The sequence below is a fragment of the Hippichthys cyanospilos genome, chromosome 16 (assembly GCF_059441005.1).
Source record: "Hippichthys cyanospilos isolate Australia breed blue-spotted pipefish chromosome 16, RoL_Hcya_1.0, whole genome shotgun sequence".
Lineage (NCBI taxonomy): Eukaryota > Metazoa > Chordata > Actinopteri > Syngnathiformes > Syngnathidae > Hippichthys > Hippichthys cyanospilos.
The window spans coordinates 14,689,151-14,705,221 of record NC_142384.1 but is presented as its reverse complement, the minus strand read 5'-3'; the positions used below and the strand labels follow the sequence as shown (position 1 = coordinate 14,705,221).

The following is a 16,071-nucleotide window of genomic DNA, read 5'->3' as shown; positions in this document are numbered from 1 at the left end:
ACTTTTTGCTGCTGAAAATTTATAAATAAGTGGAACATCCCTTTAAACTAAGTAGGACATTTTTAACATTGTAAATGATTATGTTTTTGGTTATACAGATTTTTGTGATGTTTTTGCTTTTCACTACGTTATTTTGAAGAGAAAAAAAATGCCAATATGCACCCCCCATTGCGTCGTTTGTATTTTAAGAGTATTTATAGTAAGGTCAAATGTATTCAGGAAAAACAACACATATATAGATAGTAAATCCATATCTAACGACCGATGGTAGGCATTCGTGTTTGTTTTGTGTTTGATCAAGAAAAAAAAACAACAGTGTGTAGTTGTGAGGGAGGTGTGGGCAGGATGTGTATTTTAAGGTGTTTTTTTTAATGTCAAAGTACATTTAAAAAAATAGCTGATGTTTGGGAGGGGACAAATATATCTTTGATACTTATTAGCTGGTATTATGAAAGCTTTTAAATACTGTATAACCCCGTGATGGTCTATGCTCTCAGTTGCTGGGTTTTCACCACTGCTGCAACACTGATAAAGAGTTGCACAAATGAATACTTCATTTCATCTTCATTGCAATATCCCGCATTTATAATTCAGCCTCAAACGTGCCATTTTCTCTGTTCATCGCTAACAATCTCACATTTGTCATCACCAGTGGACCGAATCGTTGGCCTGGACCAAGTGGCTGGCATGAACGAGACGGCGTTCGGTGCGGCGTACAAAACTAAAAAGGGCATGTTCCGCACGGTGGGCCAGCTGTACAAGGAGCAGCTGTCCAAGCTGATGGCCACATTGAGGAACACCAACCCTAATTTTGTCCGCTGCATCATCCCCAACCATGAGAAAAGGGTGAGTCACAAGATGGTCTCCATCATTCTGTTAAATGACTTGCATACTAAAGACAAAAAAGTAGGTAAGGGGGGGTTGATTTGTGTAATGTGATGGCAATAAAACGGATTTGCGAAGTTAGCCATCGCTATTACAGCTACAAAATAAAAGCCTACCACAGCTTTTGCATTTTTCTGCAAATTTTTTGTGGATGAAAATTCGGTGCTTCTCTAGTACTAAGTCAACAACAGGTGTGTTTTATTTTGTTGCGGTCAAATTTGTTAGGGTTCTAGAACTATTATTACGTCTTCAATAGATTATGTAACTAATCTGGCTAATGTTAGCCATAGCGTGTCCAGGTATTATGTCGGACTGTAGCTAAAGTTACAGTCTTCATCTGGTCATTTCTTTTTAATTTCTTGGATGTGGTTTGTCCGCCTGCTCTAGGCTGGTAAACTGGATCCTCATTTGGTTCTGGACCAGCTAAGATGTAATGGTGTCCTGGAAGGGATCCGTATCTGCAGACAAGGCTTTCCCAACCGTATCGTCTTCCAAGAGTTCAGGCAGAGGTACTTTACTTTGTTTCATGGCTTGTTTTACATTGTAGATAGTGTTGCTAAAATTCAATTAAAAAAAAAAAATGGAAAAAAATAGTAAAGAATTTTCCTCTCTGTGTCCAGGTATGAGATTCTCACTCCCAATGCCATCCCCAAAGGCTTTATGGATGGAAAACAAGCCTGCGAGAGAATGGTCTGCAAACAAAAAATTCCAAACTTGTCTTTTGCTCCTCTGGTCTCATCGTCGTTTCACATGTTTTCCCTGTTTGACAGATCAAATCCCTGGAGCTCGACAACAACCTGTTTCGCATCGGCCAGAGTAAAATCTTCTTCAGGGCGGGAGTGCTGGCCCACTTGGAGGAAGAGAGGGACCTGAAGATCACTGACATCATTATTTACTTCCAGGCTGCTTGTCGCGGCTATTTGGCACGCAAGTAAGGCTTGCGTCTCCGCTGCTTTCTGCGTGATTCAGCTGTATAAAGGCCTCACGTTTTTTTTTTTTTTTTTTTGCTTTAGGGCCTTTGCCAAGAAGCAGCAACAGCTCAGTGCTCTAAAGGTTCTCCAAAGAAACTGTGCTGCATACTTGAAGCTGCGTCACTGGCAGTGGTGGAGACTTTTCACTAAGGTGTGACCCCCAGAGAATAGAAGCGTTTGGATTTACGCATCATTCCCGAGCTGTTGCCACAAAGCGCTGACGCAAGAACACGTTCTTCTGAGATGAAAACTCTCCCTTCCGCTCCAAATACAGGTCAAGCCCTTGCTGCAGGTGACAAGGCAGGAGGAAGAAATGCAGGCTAAAGACGAAGAGCTGGTCAAAGTGAAGGAGAAGCATACAAAGGTGGAGGGACAGCTGGTAGAGATGGAACGGAAACACCAGCAGGTCAGATATGCCGATGTGAACGAGGCTCAAAATAAAACGTTTCGCATTGCCGTGCGCAAGATCAATTTTGAACTTTGCGCCTCATGTAAAAGCATAGAATTGCAAAACTGAAATCGCCTCATGGCCTGGTGGGGAAAAAATGCGCACGTTCTCGTGAAGGCTGCTGTTCAGTTCAAGTTGCATATTCACATGAGCTGGTATTTAAAAAAAATTGTGAGGATTATTTTAAAAATTTGTATTCATATGCTTGTATTCAAGCTCCCAACGTCAACACACCGCCATTAAAGAATCATCTTCAATCTTTGTTAAGAGTTCCACAGTTTTTGTGCGAGGACGAACCGCATGGTGCATTCAAATGCGATCGGACATTTCAAAGTCAAACCCGCAAAAAAAAAAAAAGAAATCAAGCCTTGAGCTCGGTCTTGTTTCTGTGTAGTTAACAGAGGAGAAAAACATCCTGGCGGAGCAGCTGCAGGCAGAGACTGAGCTGTTTGCTGAAGCTGAGGAGATGAGAGCTCGCCTGGCTACCAAGAAACAAGAACTGGAGGAGATCCTTCACGACCTGGAGTCCAGACTGGAGGAAGAAGAGGAAAGGGGCCAGGGCATGGTCAATGAAAAGAAAAAGATGCAGTCTCATATCCAGGTCAATCAATATATGTGTACTGTAACTACATTTCAAAATTAAATAGTCTCCAAGTTGAAAAAGAAGCTTTAACATCTGCTTTCCAAGAATGTTGACAATTTTCAATTAAAATGGATTTATCAAAAATAATTATTGATTAATCTGATAATCAGTCAGTTATGGGTTATAAAAGCTCAATATTCTATTTCTTCCAATGTGGTGGTAGGACCTGGAAGAGCAGTTGGATGAAGAGGAGGCTGCTCGGCAGAAGCTACAGCTTGAGAAAGTCACAGCCGAAGCCAAAATGAAGAAATACGAAGAGGATATTTTGCTGCTGGAGGACCAAAACACCAAGTTCGTCAAGGTGAGCAAAGACACTGAGTCTTCAATGCCAAATCGTTTTTGTGATGTCGGAACGGACACTGACACAGATCAGACAAGCGATTTAAGAGCTTATGTTTGTGCCCTTCAGGAAAAAAAATCGCTGGAGGATCGTATCAATGAGATGACCGTTTTCCTTGCTGAGGAGGAAGAGAAGGCTAAGAACCTCGGAAAGGTCAAGAACAAGCAAGAGATCATGATGGCCGACCTGGAGGGTAAGCGAGACCTTTGCCTCGTGAAAGAAGACCATCGCTTCCTTACATCTCAAACGTCGTCCAATTTCCAATCTAGAGAGGCTTAAAAAGGAAGAGAAGACCCGCCAGGAACTGGAGAAAGCCAAGAGAAAGCTGGACGGCGAAACGTCGGACTATCAGGACCAGATCACCGAGCTCCAGGCCCAGATAGAGGAGTTGAAAACTCAAATTGTCAAGAAAGAGGACGAGCAGCAGTTACTTCAGACAAGGTTTGGGAAAACAGAACCAGGCTCAATAACATCATACTGAGTCACAGTTAAATACGGCTTTTAATACCGAGTCAGTGTGATGGGAGGGAATTGAACGTTGCGGACACCGCATTTAACGTTGATGCAACGTGTGGTCTCACCTGCTCCTTTTTATGTGCTGCATGTTATTGGGGTGACGGCGTAGAGACAAGTAAACGGATCAGGTGTCATAACTTGCCGCCGACCCAACAAAGTGTTTGTTCTTACCCTTTAGGAATGTGTGATTGGTGGCCTTGTCACGGGATATATACGGCTACTGTATAATAGTGAACGACAGGCAACAAAAGACCAGCCGGGGGAAAACAAAACAGGATGCAAAGCCGTCTACGCAAGTTTAAAGTTGTCAATATGAGTCACGCTCATTCGCCGCGAATGACTAGGAAAGTGGATTTTAGCTGGTGATCGTCACTCAGAAGTCAGAAGAGATTTGGAGCAAACTTCTCATCGCGAAACAATACAAAGCCAGCGACCCTCATGAGGACAAGCGGTTAAGATCATGGATGGATGGAGATAGCTAATATACAACCTTAAATTTGTCTCTGCTGCCATCAAGTGGTCAGACGTCAAACCGTACTTTGATTTTTTTTTTTTTTTTATGTCACTGTACCACCCCGAGTACGCTGGCTTCTTTCCATAAAAACATGTTTATTAGGGTCACTGAAGACACTGAAAACTGTTCATTGGTGTTAATGTGCGTATTGACAATGCAAACAATTTTCAAACTTTCATTTACCTATTTGGTGAAAGGGGGAAAAAAATCATAATTCATCATAATTCATTCATGTTAATTTGATAAAATTTTATATTTTTCACTAAAGGCATTAAAATTAACCGTTTTTTAATCTACCGGTAATTCATTCATAAATGTTATTGACCAAGCCACTGACTGAATCATAATTCATTCATGTTAAAATCTCAAACATTGTTGTTTGACATATTGTGACTTGATGTTCCACAGGGGTGAAGATGAGGTCAACCAGAAGAACAACGCTTTGAAACAAGTGCGCGAGCTTCAAGCCCAATTGTCCGAGCTGCAGGAGGACATGGAGTTGGAGAAACAGGCCAGGAACAAGGCCGAGAAGCTGAAGCGAGATTTGAGTGAAGAACTGGAGGCTCTCAAGACAGAATTGGAGGACACCCTTGATACAACCGCTGCCCAGCAAGAGCTACGGTAACATTTTCTGGATTTGTCCTGCTGTTAAATATCAAAACTCAACATTTTATTGTTTTTGTACTTTTTAGGACCAAGCGAGAGCAAGAAGTTGCCGAGCTGAAGAAAGCCATTGAGGATGAGACTAAAAACCATGAGGCTCAAATCCAGGATATGCGACAGAGGCACGCCACTGCTTTAGAAGAGCTCTCCGAGCAGCTTGAACAGGCAAAGAGGGTGAGGCGCCTTTTACAACACATCCCAAATAAAAATGGCACAAAATTATGTCCGTCAAAAAAAAAGGACTAATTCCCTTCTTGTTTTCCTTGCATGTATTTTTGCGTGGAAAAAAACGCAGTTTGAACACAAATGTTGCCTACTATGTCTCTCTAGTTCAAAGCAAATCTGGAGAAGACCAAGCAGAGCCAGGAGAGCGCCAACAAGGAGATGGCTTGCGAGGTCAAAAGCCTTCAACAGGCCAAGATGGAGTCCGAGCACAAGAGGAAGAAACTGGAGGGTCAGCTGCAGGAGGTCACTGCCAGAAACACTGAAAATGAGCGGACCAAGGGCGAGCTGGCTGAACGTGCGCACAAACTGCAGGTGACGTACATTTAACCACTTAGAGAAATTTGGACCCAATTTGGGCTTTTAGATGTTTTTGATGTGTGATTTCAAATGATGACCATATAAAAAAAAAACACTAGGAGGCTAAAATATTGCACAGATTCTCGAAATAAGTCGACTTTCAATATGCCATCCTGCCGTCCCTTCTAAATGCTTGCAAACGGGAGGTGGAGGGGTACACTCTATAGGTGTGTAATTTAGCCCATGTCGGGCTCATTTACTGCCATTCAAAATTGGAAAGCTTGTCAATTTTTAACATACTGAAAATTTGATATTTTATCATGCATTTCCCCCTATTTTTGCATTAATCCTTTCACGGCAACCCACAAATGGGGCGTAATAGAAATGATTGTGTTGACACCCCAAAACCATCGGGTGGCACTAGCGGCCAATTTATGACATTTACAAAGCCTTTTAATGACTGATGACTATCTTATCCTGGACTCCCGTAATGCAAAAGTCTTAAAGTCATATTCTAATTATGACAATATAAATATTCCTCTTTTCATTTCATAAATTTGTATACAGCATAGTTACTTTTGCTATTATCACACTTTTATCATTTTTAATAGGGCCGTAGCCCCCCTCCCCTTCAAAAAAAATGATATATGAATGGATAGGGCTGATGCCTCTGAATATTTTGAGTGGTTGAAAGAAGTCACCAGGAGTCACCATTACCAATACCACTAATATGTTTGCTACATGAACCCCCCCCTCATAATTTTAAAGACCTCTACCCAACTTTCTTTTTTCCCATGGCAGACTGAGCTGGACAATGTGTCCGCCATGTTGGAAGATGCAGAGAGAAAAGGCATCAAGATGACAAAAGATATTTCCGGATTGGAGAGTCAACTCCAAGACACCCAGGTACGCCACACTATCTTTCAGAACTTTTCTTGTTCACTTAACTGCAAAGTGGATTTTCCTCATAGGAGCTGCTCCAAGAGGAAACCCGTCAGAAATTGAACCTCAGCAGCCGCATGCGCCAGTTAGAGGAGGAGAAAAATGCCCTCCAGGAGCAGCAAGAGGAGGATGAGGTGGCCCGCAAAAATGTGGAGAAACAGTTGCTGACCTTACAGGCTCAGGTCGGTCAGATCGTCTCCAGATATTGCAGGTGTCTTTTGGTTGATTCTCAGTTTGAGCTCTGCTTTTTTTTTTTCCTGTTTGTAGCTGTCGGAGAGCAAGAAGAAGCTTGAGGATGACGCGGGGATAATAGACGGCCTTGAGGAGGCCAAGAAGAAGCTGCAAAAGGACTTGGAGATGTCAGGCCAACGTCTGGAGGAGAAGACCATCGCTTTTGAGAAGATGGAGAAAACAAAAACTCGTCTGCAGCAGGAGCTGGATGATCTCACGGTTGACTTGGATCACCAGAGGCAGAGCGTCTCCAGTCTGGAGAAGAAACAGAAGAAGTTTGACCAGGTGAGACATGTTACCTGGAAATCAAATTTTGATTTCATTAGTTTTTTTTAATCATCTTCTCCAATGACTCATTTTACTAGTTTGTTCCTCCATTTTATTAGTTTGTATTAGTCTGAAAAAACTCCTTAATTTAAAAAAATAGTAGTAGCAATTTAAAACCGAGCATGGGTGAGGGCCAAGGTGCTTTAAATTTGGATAAAAAGATCAATTTAATAAAGTCAAAAAGGTTTAACAGAGGCTCAAAAATGAACTGAAACCCTTCCAACTCGATCATTTGAATCAAGGCTTATACTGTGTGGGAGTGGACTAACCTAAATGAACACAAGAGGGCGGTATGACAGCAAACCAAAATTGCCATCTTAGGAATGCAAACATACAAAACAAAATTATTACAATATTAGCAACAAAATAAAGGAACGCTAAATTGGTAAACAGGTAAAATTAACCCACATAAATAATTCCTCCACAACAACCAATTCTGAGTATGTGCCAGGTTTGAATTTGACATAATCTTCAATGTAAATACCCAAATTTGCTATTTCCTCAATGTTTGCTTCCGCGTAGTTGCTGGCGGAGGAGAAGAGCATTTCAGCCCGCTATGCTGAAGAGCGTGACCGTGCGGAAGCCGAGGCCAGGGAGAAGGAGACCAAAGCTCTGTCCATGACCAGAGCGCTGGATGAAGCTCTGGAGGCCAAAGAGGAACTGGAGAGGGCCAACAAGCAGCTCCGCTCCGAAATGGAAGATCTGATGAACTCCAAGGACGACGTGGGCAAAAATGTGAGGACCAAAAAATCTTGTTCGCTGCACTGATAGAATCCATCTTTACGTTCGTTGCGCTCTTGTCAGGTTCACGAGTTGGAGAAATCCAAGCGCACTCTGGAGCAGCAGCTGGAAGAGATGAAGACTCAATTAGAGGAGCTGGAGGACGAGCTGCAGGCCACGGAGGACGCCAAGCTGCGCCTGGAGGTCAACATGCAGGCCATGAAGGCTCAGTACGAGCGCGACCTCCAGGGTCGTGACGACCAGAACGATGAGAAGAAGAGAGCCCTCGTTAAGCAGGTGCGGCACCCGGCTTGGCTTTGGCCTCTTTCAAATGAAGGTCTTATGTTTAGCTTTGGGCTCGGCTCCTCCCTTCAGGTCCGAGAGATGGAGGCGGAGCTGGAGGATGAAAGGAAGCAGAAAGCTTTGGCCGTTGCCGCTAAGAAGAAACTGGAAATGGATTTGAAGGACGTGGAGGGTCAGATCGAAGGTGCCAGCAAGGCTCGAGATGAAGCTATCAAACAACTGCGCAAGCTCCAGGTGCACATTTAGATCAGCTCAACCGGGCTTCGTTTACATTCACGCTTCCCATCGAAACACCGACATTTCTTCTTCAGGCCCAAATGAAGGACTACCAGAGGGAACTGGAAGATGCCAGGGCTTCCAGAGATGATATCTTTGCATTATCCAAGGAAAATGAGAAGAAGTTAAAGAGTCTGGAGGCTGAGATTGTGCAGCTGCATGAGGTACTATTTTTCCTTCATAAACTTACATGAACATTTCTGTTCCTAACCTTTTTTTTCTGCAGGACCTTGCAGCGTCGGAGAGGGGACGACGCCACGCTGAGCAAGAAAGAGATGAGTTGCAAGACGAAATCTCCAACAGCACATCTGGAAAGTACGTTGTTGGTTTCCTTTCGGCTTGTTCTCCGGCAAATCAACGCGTGCAGCACCATTCAACATATGAAAGTTTAAATGTTCTCCATCAGCTGTCACATTGTCTGCTTGGGTTGAAGGACTGCTCTGATGGATGAGAAGAGGAGGCTGGAGGCCCGTATTGCTCAGCTAGAAGAAGAACTTGAAGAAGAGCAAGGCAACATGGAGCTTCTCAACGACCGCTTCAGAAAGACCACCATGCAGGTGTGACGTGAGCTGAAGTTTTTCAAGAGCTCCAAATAAGAGTGGCAATTTTATTGCCATAATTCTCCCTCGGGCTCTGCTTCATTTTTGGCCTCCCGCAGGCGGACACGCTGACCACAGAGTTGAGTGCGGAGCGGAGCGCGTCACAAAAGAGCGAAAACGCCCGGCAGCAGCTGGAACGTCAAAACAAGGAGCTCCGGGCCAAGCTGAGCGAACTGGAAGGTTCTGTCAAGAGTCGCTTCAAAGCTTCCATCACGGCGCTGGAGGCCAAGATAGCGCAGCTGGAGGAACAGCTGGAGCAGGAGGCCAAGTAAGACGTACAACACCTGACTGAAATTGGCCATGACAAGGCTTCAACGTGTTCCGTCAACCTTCTCGGCAGGGAGCGAGCGGCGGCTAACAAGATAGTGAGGAGGACTGAGAAGAAGCTGAAGGAGATTTGCATGCAAGTGGAGGACGAACGACGCCACGCGGACCAGTTTAAAGAACAAGTATGCTTCTCGTAGGACGGGACGTCTCACGAGATTGAGTCCACCGATACGAGATGAGAATTTGGCAAAATTTGTGGTGTAATGCAGCATAATCCCCGGTATGAATATTCCTACTTTTCAAAAGATGTTTTTAATGAGCAGACGGCTAGAACATTAAGCTAGCGTGCAAATGTAAACGTAAACAGGAGAGGCGCTTCTGTTACAGGCTCGTTTTTTGTCATCTACTCTTGCCCTCATTGGTCGTGCCGGGAGCCAATCGCGTGTCTTGTAGGAGTGCCCATCTCCCTTATGAAACTCACACACACTGCTAGGAGCAAAGGAAGAGAAGAGAACAGCGCTGCAGCAGAGCATTGTAAATCTCTGTTAATATAACGGTGGCTGTCTGTGAGACGACAGTCAAAGTTATGGCAAAAGTGGCAAAAAGTGGCAAACAATAAAATGTCAGTGTAATGTTGTTTTTTGAATCATTTTTTTACCACAACCTGCCCCTTTTTTGTTTGTTTATTTGCGAAGGTCGAAAAGGCAAACTCTCGTATGAAGCAGCTCAAACGTCAGCTGGAGGAAGCAGAAGAGGAAGCCACGAGGGCCAACGCGTCACGAAGGAAGCTACAGCGAGAGCTGGATGACGCCACCGAGGCCAGCGAGGGTCTCACCCGGGAGGTCCACACACTCAAGAGCCGCCTCCGGTACTCTTTTTTTTCAAATGTTCAATCACGCCGTGTGCTTTCAGCATTTCAAGAGCATACGATGCAGTAATGCACTGAACTATTTTGTATAAGTATAAATCGTGTCTATAATATTTTAAATGCAAAAATATTTGCTACAATCTTCAGTCTACAACCTTCTTTGGTGGCCTGCAGGCCATCAGGATTCCGAACAAATCCCTCACGAACTAATCTGCCTCATCACCAGTCTCTATGTTGTGCGCACACTTGCGCCTTACAAATCCTGCGCAGTGCAGGAAAGCTGCTAAATACATAATATTTTGCACTGCATGATATTTTCATATGTATAAAATTTCTTCCAATCCATCTACTCCATAATATGCTCAGAATGTAAGTCTATTCATTTATTAATGGTTCATTATTGTTGTTTTTGTTGCCCACTTTATTATTTGCTCGATTATGGAATGCAGTCTGCTCCACGAAGTGAGCAGAAGAACTTAAATGTGTAGTATTGCATATGACAATAAAAATGCTGAATCTTGAATATAGAATCATATTTCCGGGGACGTGGCGAAAATGTGTTTACTTCCTGAAAGTGCTCCTGTTGCTGTTCCAGGCGTGGCGGCCCCATCAGTTTTTCCTCCAGTCGCTCCGGCAGACGTCAATTACCGGGAGAGGGCTCGTCCTTGGACCTCCTGTCCGACGACGAGCTGGAGAACAAGGTCACGGACAACAATGCCAATGAGACACCTGCCCCCCAGCAGGAATAAGCGGCAACATGCCTTAACTTTAAACCTCAATAAGGAACTTTGTCAGCTTCTTGAGAATGAACGCCTTTGCCTATCACATGCGCCTTTAGCATGTCGCAATAAAACACCAGCGGTTGGAGTCCCAACCTTCTCTTTTCCCAACAAACATTGCCTTATTGGGCCTAGAGAGCATCTTTACGTAGAGACTGCATTCATCTCATCCCTTAATCCCAGCACGTACTTTTAAGATGCATAAGTTATTTTAGATTAGTATTTTTTCAGCCCCGCACAAGAATGCTTTGCTCATGTATGAAAGTAGAGATGGAACGCAGTTTGTCCCCGCAATGATCTCGCCTTCATCTCCTGTGCCTTGTTGCGCTTCCTTCAAATGCATTTATGCCACATGTACTGTTCATATATGCATCGTTTTGTGAAGATGTATTTTAATAAAACATCCATTTAATGACATTTTAGAGAAAAGCTTCTTTGTCTTTCTTTTAGTTTCTCACAAATGTCGAATAGGTGAATTTGGAACTTTGATAGGGAGCGAAAAAAAAGCTCATCTTGTGTCATCTAATGGCAAATTATTACCCCTATTAAATATGAATGAATTTCAAGATGGCCACACCACCAATTTGAATAGCTCACCACAAAAGCCATTAAACCTTTTGGCTGCTGCTTGTTCATCTTCCAGGGTTCGTCTACGTGTCCTGTCCGCAGAGGAGATAACGTGTCCGTTAATGCGCCGAGTTGTGGAAACAACTTCTGTAATCCTCCATCATGTGACTCATAGTAATAATCACTCCATAATGACGTGCGAGGGATGTGCGCGCGCTCCGGTTGAGTACGAGTTGGACCGTCAAGGAGAACTACTTTACCTGAAGATCCAAAGTAAACCTCACAAGTAAGTGCCCACGTCACTCCTTATTACCTCCACCAAGGAGGTCACTTTTTTTCATTGGTCTAGTCTAAGTTTCCAGTGTGTACCTTCAGTTTGACACCTGTGTTTTAGGTGTTTTATTAAGTATGCTGGTCATGAAATTGAAGATGCAACTGTTCTGTTTAGAAGGTACTGTAAAAAAAAAAAAAAGACATCTATGAAAAAAGCTTTAGAACCAGTGATGTAGTCCCTCCTGTGTCCTAAATTCCAAACAATAAACAGCTGCTTTTCACGGTAATGAATATGGCGGAGGAGGAGATTGATGATTATATGCCTAGCAGAGACAAAACCCAAATGGCATCCATGTGAGTACAAAAATTACGGGCTTGGAAAGAAGGCCACGAGCAGCTGAGGCCTTCGACCCGGCGTCAAATATTCAAATGCAAATGCGGCCGTGACTCACAGGCGGCCTTTAAAAACGTTTGGCCAACGCAGGGCTCAACGCAGCCACTCCCGCAGAAGGACTTTTCAAGGGGGGCCGACGGGTTCTCCGGCTTGCCATTTCCTCAGCGATCGCTCGGCCCAAGGTGGAAGCGATGCAGCCGACGCCCTCGGTGTCGCCCGGGATCCAGAGGAGGCACACGCTTCCCGCCAGCGAAGTCCGTCCTCTCAACACGCAAGATGCCATCAGCGTGTTTGAAATTGAACGAGAGGGTAAGTCCTTCCGACTTATTTTCTGTTGGTCGGAATGAAAAAGTTGATTCCATAATTCGGTGGTTCTCAAACTTTTTTCACTGATGTACACCCTTGTGAATGATCTTTTCAGCCAAGTACCCATCCAGATGTGGCGCTGTGCCAAGCATTTTGGGGTTAAAAAAAAAAAAAACATCCAAACCAACAAAAAAAATGGCATCAGTATCTGATTTATTCAACTTTAGACCCTTTCAAAATTCATTTGTGTTGATCTGCAAAAAAAAAAAAAATCAACCTACAGTATGTAAAGAAATCTGTTATCAAAAAGAAATAATTATTAATAAATATTTTCCCATTCAAAAAAATCAACGTGTCAAACCTGTTCTCAAAAAAAAGTCCACAAAAAATATTAAACACAAAGCATCTGTTCACAGAAAATAAATCATTACCTTTATTATTAATAAATATTTCTTCTCAAAAAATAATCAACCTTAAGTGCATTCTCAAAAGAGAAATAATTATAAATAAATATTTGCCCCTAGAAATATATTAAACTTAAAGTGTCCTGTTCTGGGATACAGTAAAGCTCTCTTCACAAAAAAAGAATCATTAATTATCAATAAATATTCCCCCCCCCCCCAAAATAATCAACATAAAGTGTCAGACCTGCTCTCAAAAAGAAAATGTATAATTCAATAAAAATAAGTCGACAGAAATGAATTCAACTAAAAGTGTCCTAGCAGTGATGCGTTCATAAAAATAAATCATGAACTTGACAGGTAACGAGAGGTGGCACAAGTTGGTTCCAACCATTCTTTTAACAATAATAAAATGGAATAACCTACTGAACTTATAGTTTCCTGAAGCAATTGATTAACTCAATCATTTTTAAAGGATTTTTGCATGTTTGTTTTATTTCAAATCTTGAATACCCCCTGAATTTCCTTGAAGTACCCCCAGGGGTACTAATAGCGCTATTGCTCGTGACCATTTTGCTTCTTGCTCTTGACTGAAAATGACATCACAACATACCCCGGTAAAAATCAGTTTGTTTATGTGCATTTGTGTGTCGCGGCGGCAGCGTTCATCTCCGTGTCAGGCGAGTGTCCGCTGCACCTGGACGAGGTGCGTCACTTCCTCACTCTGTGTCCGGAATTTTCCATGGGCTGGTTCGAGGAGGGCCGGCTGGTGGCCTTCATCATCGGATCGCTGTGGGATCGCGACCGCCTCGCCGCCGTAAGCTACTTGCGGATCAACCTTGTTGAAGTATAACCCTAAACCTATTTAGTAGGAAAAAAAAACAACAACAAAAATAAGCACCTTATTATTTGTAGTCTTTTGTGTGAAAGGTATGGCTTACTATGACTTACAGGTATGACTTACAGTGTCATTTTTTTGCAAAAAATACACTTTATCAAAAAAAAAAAAACACCTTACTGAACATGGTCTTTATATAGCGATTTAAAAAATAAATGCCTTATTATACATGGTCATATTTTGCAAAAAAATACACCTTATTAAATATAGTCAAAAAATGCCTTACAATACATGGTCATTTTTTGCAAAAAATAAACTTTATAAAAAAAAAATCACTTACACTTAACACTATGTAGTTTAAAAACAAGCCATACAATATATGATCATTTTCTGTAAAAAAAAAAAAAAGGCATACTGTACATCATCATTTTTCCCCCCCAGAAAAACGCCTTACTAGACAGTTATATCTTTAATGCCTCATTTTTAGTCTTACTATGACAATGTTTTTTTTTTTTTTTTTGCACTCCAAGTCAAGTTTTGTGTACCACAGGAGGCCCTAACGCTCCACAAGCCGCGAGGCTCCACCGCGCACATCCACGTCCTGGCGGTCCACCGCACCTTCCGGCAGCAGGGCAAAGGTCCCATCCTGATGTGGCGCTACCTGCAGTACCTGCGCTGCCTCCCCAACGTGCGGCGGGCCGTGCTCATGTGCGAGGACTTCCTGGTGCCCTTCTACCGCAAGATGGGCTTCAAGGTGCTCGGCCGCTGCGCCATCACCGTGGGCGCCTTGACTTTCACCGAGATGTGGTACCCCATCAGCGGACACGCCTACATGAGGCGGAACAGTGAGGCCATCCGCTTCCCCAGCGCGCCTTTGGCCGTGCCCCACGCCGACCAGCGTTTGGACGTATGACGTCATCGTTTAGGGGACCGCTCGAAAGTTTGGAAACACCCTCTTTTATTATTACCCTTTACCCACATAATAGCTTTGCGCGTCTTGGCATTTTCGTGTGGATGATGCTCTCAATTAATAGTTGTGCGATTTCAAGTGATTTTTTTTTCACTGTCACTATATATATGTACACAATAAACAGATTAGTAATTCAAGATTCAAGAGTTTTATTATTATTTATTGTCGTATGCGCAGTAATAAGATTCTTATTCCGTTCACTTCCCCGAGCACACTAAATTCCATAATCGAGCAAATAATAAGGTAAGTAACAAAACAGAAGCAAAAAAAAAAATGTAATGGGCAGTAATAATGAACCACTAATAATGTCATGTAATGCAATGTGACGTAAAGTAGCCCTTGTGGAGATTGCATCATGGTGTGTGATGAATTCCTTTGTCATTAATTCTACTGATCACTCACAGTAAATCATTCCAAAATAACAATTGAAAATATGAGTCTGAATTTTAATATGGGTCTATCGTAGGTGTAAATATGGAGTAATGTGCGAGTGTGATAAACCATGTCGTGCGTCAGTTAACAGGCTTGAGCTGCTCAATCGCGGTTTGCGTCAACGCTGGAGGATTTACGACAGTCACACTTGAGCCGCTGAGTAAAACATGTCAAGTATCCGAGTGCGTTTGCTCCATTTCTTACTGTCAAAATTCAAATAAAAAGACGTTTCCTGAATACAGAAACTGCAGTTGTCTTCAAATAATCGTTTATAATCGAAGAATAAATCTTGAAAGCACGAGATAGTCACATGTACCCGCAGACAAGCTTTGTTCTAAATGAAGATGCTTCATTGTTGGCGACTGATAAAAGTATTATTTGCGCATACCAGCAGAGGGCCGTGTGGTTGATCCTTATCAGCGATATACTTCATTTGCTTCCTTGTCTCCAATGCAAACAGGTTGAGCTTGCTTTTAAAGTACACGCGTGCACTTCTGTCATAAAATCTTACTACTTGGTTTGCATCCAAGCCTCGAAAAAAATGGCCGCCGTAGATTTGAAATTGTTTTAGCTGGAAAGAGGGCTTGTTCATTTGGAAAAATATCTGAGATGTCATTTTGCATTCATTCGGGGTGTTGCCCTTGTTGTTTTGTCTAAATGTTGATTAGATGACATGTTCCAAATAGGAATAACACGATGCGCCTCGCTTGGGTCCAATCAGAGCATAGTTGCCATGATTTTCTTTTTAGGTCCTGTGTTACAGTGAGGTCAATGCTATGTTTTTGTTTTGTTTCATGCTGGATGTGTTTGTGGAACAAAAACAGAGGGGAGGGGTCACATCTGACTCCAGACAGGATCATGTGGAATAATCCCAAATAATCTGCCAGACAGACGTCCCGGCATGCCGTTAACACCGTTTACTGTAACCACCATTTACTGTATATAAAATATATAAATCATCTTTCGCCCTTGAAATGAATGAAAAACTAAAATCATCAGCAATTAAAAATCATAATAATTATGATGATGATAACACATAATGAACATGATAGTGTTTTATGAAAACAATGTAGCAG

General features: G+C 42.7%; 2 protein-coding genes across 6 annotated transcripts in view; both read left to right on the top strand.

The window, feature by feature from the left end:
- LOC148410803 (myosin-10) overlaps nucleotides 1-11,231 on the top strand; it is a 40,657-nt gene extending 29,426 nt beyond the window's left edge. Inside the window, exons 16-41 of the mRNA XM_088436668.1 lie at nucleotides 653-846; nucleotides 1,273-1,394; nucleotides 1,506-1,575; nucleotides 1,656-1,816; nucleotides 1,899-2,007; nucleotides 2,131-2,262; nucleotides 2,699-2,905; nucleotides 3,111-3,248; nucleotides 3,357-3,480; nucleotides 3,557-3,728; nucleotides 4,726-4,938; nucleotides 5,010-5,154; nucleotides 5,311-5,517; nucleotides 6,304-6,408; nucleotides 6,474-6,626; nucleotides 6,712-6,960; nucleotides 7,525-7,737; nucleotides 7,807-8,019; nucleotides 8,098-8,259; nucleotides 8,337-8,465; nucleotides 8,528-8,616; nucleotides 8,735-8,858; nucleotides 8,960-9,168; nucleotides 9,241-9,349; nucleotides 9,863-10,035; nucleotides 10,631-11,231. Coding sequence (XP_088292794.1) covers nucleotides 653-846; nucleotides 1,273-1,394; nucleotides 1,506-1,575; nucleotides 1,656-1,816; nucleotides 1,899-2,007; nucleotides 2,131-2,262; nucleotides 2,699-2,905; nucleotides 3,111-3,248; nucleotides 3,357-3,480; nucleotides 3,557-3,728; nucleotides 4,726-4,938; nucleotides 5,010-5,154; nucleotides 5,311-5,517; nucleotides 6,304-6,408; nucleotides 6,474-6,626; nucleotides 6,712-6,960; nucleotides 7,525-7,737; nucleotides 7,807-8,019; nucleotides 8,098-8,259; nucleotides 8,337-8,465; nucleotides 8,528-8,616; nucleotides 8,735-8,858; nucleotides 8,960-9,168; nucleotides 9,241-9,349; nucleotides 9,863-10,035; nucleotides 10,631-10,784 — 4,076 coding nt within the window. The 3' untranslated portion in view covers nucleotides 10,785-11,231. The remainder of the gene's footprint in view (nucleotides 1-652; nucleotides 847-1,272; nucleotides 1,395-1,505; nucleotides 1,576-1,655; nucleotides 1,817-1,898; nucleotides 2,008-2,130; nucleotides 2,263-2,698; nucleotides 2,906-3,110; nucleotides 3,249-3,356; nucleotides 3,481-3,556; nucleotides 3,729-4,725; nucleotides 4,939-5,009; nucleotides 5,155-5,310; nucleotides 5,518-6,303; nucleotides 6,409-6,473; nucleotides 6,627-6,711; nucleotides 6,961-7,524; nucleotides 7,738-7,806; nucleotides 8,020-8,097; nucleotides 8,260-8,336; nucleotides 8,466-8,527; nucleotides 8,617-8,734; nucleotides 8,859-8,959; nucleotides 9,169-9,240; nucleotides 9,350-9,862; nucleotides 10,036-10,630) is intronic.
- A 352-nt stretch (nucleotides 11,232-11,583) lies between these two features.
- LOC148410802 (serotonin N-acetyltransferase-like) lies at nucleotides 11,584-14,700 on the top strand. Of its 5 annotated transcripts, none has more exons than XM_088436670.1 (5): nucleotides 11,584-11,667; nucleotides 11,776-11,832; nucleotides 12,214-12,357; nucleotides 13,418-13,572; nucleotides 14,144-14,700. In XM_088436670.1, the coding sequence occupies exons 2-5, from the start codon at nucleotides 11,790-11,792 to the stop codon at nucleotides 14,504-14,506; spliced, it is 705 nt and encodes a 234-aa protein (XP_088292796.1). In that variant the 5' UTR covers nucleotides 11,584-11,667; nucleotides 11,776-11,789; the 3' UTR covers nucleotides 14,507-14,700. The 5 variants fall into 5 exon arrangements, with proteins under 5 accessions (XP_088292796.1, XP_088292798.1, XP_088292797.1 ...); XM_088436669.1 differs by having other exon boundaries at nucleotides 11,616-11,667; nucleotides 12,139-12,357; XM_088436672.1 differs by lacking the exon at nucleotides 11,776-11,832 and having other exon boundaries at nucleotides 11,591-11,667; nucleotides 12,163-12,357.
- The last annotated feature ends 1,371 nt before the right edge of the window (nucleotides 14,701-16,071 follow it).